At 40.6% G+C, this 5,923-nt stretch overlaps 1 protein-coding gene across 1 annotated transcript; it reads left to right on the forward strand.

Annotated features, from left to right (window-relative positions):
* Positions 1 to 524: 524 nt before the first annotated feature.
* cd2bp2 (CD2 (cytoplasmic tail) binding protein 2) lies at positions 525 to 4,375 on the forward strand. The gene is made up of 7 exons (XM_080523990.1): positions 525 to 568; positions 1,037 to 1,113; positions 1,437 to 1,569; positions 1,917 to 2,071; positions 2,446 to 3,031; positions 3,223 to 3,308; positions 4,100 to 4,375. The coding sequence occupies exons 2-7, from the start codon at positions 1,042 to 1,044 to the stop codon at positions 4,208 to 4,210; spliced, it is 1,143 nt and encodes a 380-aa protein (XP_080380116.1). The 5' UTR covers positions 525 to 568; positions 1,037 to 1,041; the 3' UTR covers positions 4,211 to 4,375.
* Positions 4,376 to 5,923: the final 1,548 nt, after the last annotated feature.

Raw genomic sequence — 5,923 nt, forward strand, 5'->3', positions numbered from 1 at the left:
TTGGCTAGGGAAATGCCCCATCACTGCCTTTGTAGACAATGGTCTGAGCTACAATGTCATTGTGCTCTGAACTTCAACTCAGCAGGCCATAGAGAGGCTTGTCATTAGAGTCTGGTTCTTCCCAAGATTTCTTCTTCCTAGGGATTATTTTCCCCACTGTGCTTCATGCTTGCACTCTAGGGATTTAATCAGGTTAATGTTAAACGCTGCTTTGTGACAAATTAATTTATATGAAATCCAACAGAATTTGATTTGACGGTTCTTCCAAATTAGTTTATTTTCTTTCCTTGATGGTAATTTATGGCCAAGAAGAGACTGGAATCCCTGCTTTTGGCAAACGTAGTCTTCAAATTAGTAAAAAGTACAACAAAAATGCATTTTATGCTGAAGAGGCCCTTTAGGTTAAAAGGTTACGAAACGTTTTTAAATTGAATGTATCCTGAATACACCCTTATGTTGCTAAATGTTTTTGAACGAACGCACTCTGAATACCCGTCTATCACATCTGTGACGTCACTTCCTGGACATGATGTTCAGTTGAATGGCGCATGAACACTTTTCAATTCAGGTAGCTACTCACTTACCAGTCACTCATTTATGAAAATGCGAAGTTTGTGCTTCTCTCTGTCAGGAAACGATCTGCTTGCATTTAGATGCATGTTGCAGTATATTTTATTAGGCTTTTCAATAACTCAGTGGAGGTTCGTGACGTGCAGCACAGCAGTTGTGATGCTAGCTGGCCTCGCTAGCTGTGCACGTTGTTTCCGCTTGCCCCTGTTAGCGCCAGGTTAGCTCAGGAAATGTGAACAAAACAAAAACAAAGTCTTACGTAGCATTATTTTTTATTTTATTTTTTTAAAAGGGTGGATCTACACTACCGGTAATGTGTACTGAAACCGACAGTCACAGGCGCAGCGATAGTTTGGGCTTGCTAAGCTTACTTAACTTGGCTAAGTTTGTTGACCGAGTACAATGAATTAATTGTGTAATAATGTGTAGTTAAGTGAACTCATCATGTCTTATCTTTGCTCACCAGTAGCTATGTCGAAAAGGAAGGTAACGTTCCAGGATGGTGATGGCGGGGAGCTTGAAGAGCAGGTTCCAAAGAAAAAGGTGCTCCCCATAACCCTAGGTTTACATCATTACCACAGGCACATGCATATGACGTGGTGCGTTCAACACATGCAAACAGAATGTACTATATCAGAATGCACTGTATAGTTGTTACATTTACTTTAGACTAATGTACATGATTGTGAGTCGCTCTGGATAAGAGTGTCTGCTAAATTACAGTAATGTATCATATCATTTTATACAGTACTTATATAGGTTAAGATTTCTAAATTGAGAAGAAAGTCCATCAGATTTTACTGGTTTCATTATAGAGTGCATGGTATTGAAAGACTGACTCTAACCCCAGTTTGCCTTCTTCCTAGATTTGTGAGGATGTGACTGGGCCTGGCTCTAGGTTCAAAGGCAAACATTCCCTGGACAGTGACGAGGAGGATGAGGAAGAGGATGGAGACAAGAGCAGCAAATATAACATATTAGCCAGTGATGATGTGGAAGGTATATTTCCAATGTTTATTATTTACTTAAATGAAGGTGTAGGCTGACTAATTAAGAATGGATGAATGTTATCAGGTTAAACTTTAACTTTTTTATTTACATAAATGGTTATGCAATTTCTAAATAATATTCCGGAAGACGTGAAGAGGGTTTAGATTGTCTCAAGTTTACCATCCCCTGGAAGGTAAATGGCTATGGGTTCTGTGGAATGTCTTGGGGTGTCAAAAACTGTGATGTTGGTCTCCTTCAGGTCTGTAAGTATGTGTTTGTAATGATCATTGGTCATCTCTCGCTCTCTCTCTCAGCCTTTTTTTGTGTCATGACTAAAAACGATACTTTGGTTGTAGGTCAGGAGGGGGCAACCATCGACTGCGATGAAGGAGTTCCAATCACACCCTTTAACCTGGACGATGAGATGGAGGAAGGGTACTTCGACTCTGAAGGAAACTACTTCGTCAAAAAGGAAGAGATCAGGGATAACTGGCTAGACAACATTGACTGGGTAACTGCATATATAGTTCAGGGCTAGCCATTGATGCATGGTTGCAAGAGTTGATTGGCTGTAATAGTGGACGTGCGTCGTGCATTAAAATATTGTAACTACAGTTTTTAATTTCTAATGCTACAAACACAGCCACCATTCTGCCACACATTTCCAACACATTTTCTGTTTCTACATTTTCATTCTAGTGTCAGAACGCTGCAGTATAAAGGTTCAATTAAATAAATAAACGTTCAATAAAAAGTATGTAAAGAATGTTTGTCCAACTGGAAAATCAGAGCACCATTAATGTGTTTAACAACCCTGTTGTTTTCAGATTCTTGGATATTGGAAGAAATGTCACAATTTTGTAATGGATTGTCTCTTCATTAAAGGTGAAAATAAAAGAACAGCCTGTCAAACGAAAGAAGAAAGGCCTGGCAGCCAAGAGGAGGCGGAGAATGGGGGATGAGGATGAGGCGGAGGAAGAGAAACAGAGAGAGGATCAGCAGGCAAACAGCGATGAAGAAGAGATGGAGGAAGACAAGGAGCCTGCAGAGGACCCCCTGGCATCCTACAGCAAACATCAGCTCACAGAAGGTGTGGTGGAGTTGCTGTTACCTGGGGAGACAGTTGCCAAGGGCCTCCGCCGGCTTGGAGGTCTAGGGAGCCAGAAAAAAGGAAAGCTCAGGGAAGAGGTTGGGAAAGAGGAAGCGACAAATAGGGATGCAGAAAAGCTTGACAGACTTACAGCACTGGCAGACAGACTGGTTGGGAGCGGGGTGTTTGAGATATACCAACAGACCTATGAAAAACTGGCCTACACACTGAAGGGGATGAGCCAACGGAAATCAGTTAAGAAGAGTGAACATGGCAAGGATGAAGACGAAGAAGAGGATGAACTTGACATGTTTGCAGACAAAATTGATGAGAAACAAGGTGCCAAATCGCAGGACAAAGAGGATGAGGATGATGGAGATGGTTAGTAAATTAGTGTGTTTGTTTTCAAATGGATATTAATTCATTATCGGGATGATATTGCTGACTTAATTGTGCATTATATTTCATGTTGATCATCATAAATCAATAAGGACAGTGTATTGCAGTAATCGTTTTTTTTCTGTGACAAATGAGATGTACACTAAGACAAGACATTCTGTTTTACTTAACAGAGACTGATGCGGTGAAGTGGGAGTATAAGTGGGACAACGAGAAGGATTCTGAACTCTATGGCCCCTTCAGCAGCCAGCAGATGCAGGTTTGACTTTAATTTCTCGTTTCTTTTAACAGCAATGCGGAGGAATAGTGTATTGAATCCAAAAGTTAAATGCAGTTTTTTGAATTGTTACAAGCTAACAGTCATAGGCTAGGATGACCACGACCAGTTTAAAGGAACATTTCACTGTCAACATGACTCAACAGCAAGTGTCAAAAAACAAATGCACAAATTAGTGAGAAAATTGCCTTTTATCGGACCGGGAAGTAATATATCAAAATGTTAAAATCCTACGACGCCCATGTTGCTTTGTCACGGAGGCGTGTCTAAGCTAAGATTCTGTTTAGTAAACACTAGTCATAGATGTATGCACTAGCATGGTGCTTATGGATGTAAACAAACCAGATAGTAGCAAATTTGGGAATGGTAAGCTCACTTCTGCTGTTAGAGGACACAGAAATCTCTTGAGCCCAACTTGAATACTTCAAATAAGAATGTTCAATTCCGGAGTCCAACCAAGGTTTACCATTTATTACAGATCTGCAGGAGAGAGTCAAAAACACTCTCTTTGCTCTCTCAAACTCATCAGTAGAGTGAACAATCTCTCTCTGTCTGAAACTCTCTCAGATAAAGTGTTTTAAGCAATCATTTTATAAGGACAGCAACACATGCACAGTTCAAAGAGGCCCTCTAAATATCAGTGAAGTGTCCCTTTAACTAGACACAAGACACAGGTGTATATTATATTTCCTCTCCACTGAGTAGCTGTGTTTTGAGTTGAGTATGTACTGTAGCCAGGTCTGGTTAGTGCTAATCTGATCTGTTTCTTTCAGGGCTGGGTGGATGAGGGCTACTTCAAAGACGGTGTTTACTGCAGGAGGGTTGACCAAGCTGGCGCTCAGTTCTACAATTCCAGGAGACTAGACTTTGAGATTTATACATGATTCATCCACTTGCATGATTACTGAATCCTTTTTTTTCTGTCTGTCTCTCTCTTCATTTGTCTTCTTATTTTTTCACAAAATAAATGTCAAGTGCTCTGTTAACTGATCCTTGTTTGTATGAAGCCTTCCTGTTGTGTTTTTAAATAAACAAATGCGACTTTGTAATGACTATTTCTTGAATGCACCAATAAGTCTAGATCAAGCAATGAGCTTTTGAAACTATTACATTTACCTTTACAATTACCGTATTTATAATGGTAATTGTCTGTCTAATACCTTACACGTCATACCCTGCACTAGGCAACGCACACTTGCATTTTCTGTTGCTGCATCCAAGCTGTGGAACACCCTTCCACCAGCCATCCGATGCCCTGGTGCTCTCAATACATTCAAGACCAAACTCAACATGCATCTGTTCAGACTTGCATTTGTACAGTATGGCATGGGTCCTGACCAAGACTATCCCCCATAGCTGCCTGAACTCTTACACTTTTCTTTTCGAATACGATTTTGTCTTCTGTATCTGATTGTTGTGTTTTTTGTTTTTTGGGCTTATTGTCATGATTCCCTTTTTTCTGTTCTTGAGTTTGAGAAAGGTGCTTTTAAATTAAATCTATTATTATTAATAATGTGCAGGAGTGCATAGTTCTTTTTAGGACCAGCCAAGTTTGCTCGTTTTGAACATTCTAAAAGTATTTTCCCCTCGACATGTACATAAGGAGATCTCATTCTGAACCAGCTTCAGTACTTGCTTGATCTCTGATTGGTTCGAACTTCAGTTCAGTCGAGGACAAAGACGGCAAACGCGCATAATTCGCATTTTCTTTCTTCTTATTTTTTTTAAAATTGATTCATCATAGCAGTCATACGTCATCTCCCTGTCATCTGGGATTTGTAGTTCTTCATTTGATTTGCCGTGGTCCTAACGTCTTCACCTCCAGTCCCCCCAACAGCGTTTGCTTTCGTTTCTTCTTTGAACATTTATCTCCCATGATTACAATAGAAATATCATGCACAGTAGCACTAGTCGATAGCCGTTATGGGTGAAGGGTTAGTAGGTACTAAGTAGTACCTTAGTAGGCTAGATCAAATGAAGAACTACAAATCCCTGATGACAGGGAGACTGCTATGATGAATCATCCCCTATTTCATTAATTTTCTCTATATAACGACGTCGATCATTCATCGGCAACGACACTATATAATAGTTTGCCTAACTGGCCATCGGATTTGGGCTCCTAATATCTAAAAAGCACTACGGTTTTCTTATTATATCGGATTAAAGTAGCGAAGACCAGAAATTCCCATTGACCACCAGTCAAACTTCTCCGCTTCTATCACCCAAAAAGGGGCGTGGACATTCTGATGACAGGGAGATGACGCGCAATTGCTCTTCACTCAACATGGGCCCCAACCTAGAATCTGATTCGTTTTGAGATGGTTATAGCGTTCATTCACTGGTACGATTCCTGGAGGGACTGCTGGGCGGTTTCTTTCGTGTGAAAGCATTACTCTGATAGGTTTATTGATCTGTTTGGTGGCGTTGGATTTGATGAACCGACGTTGGTGTGAAATGGTCAACTCTTGGGCGCCGTCCGGCATGTCGTGTTTACGATGAAGATGCCTGCTATAGTAGCAGATAGAGCCTCCCCTTCCTAATGTTGTTTCTCTATTGCCATTTAGATCAGAGCGGTAAGTTATGGAGCGTGGTAA

This window comes from Nansenia antarctica (genome assembly GCF_963989245.1).
Source record: "Nansenia antarctica genome assembly, chromosome: 2".
Classification (NCBI taxonomy): Eukaryota; Metazoa; Chordata; class Actinopteri; order Argentiniformes; family Microstomatidae; genus Nansenia; species Nansenia antarctica.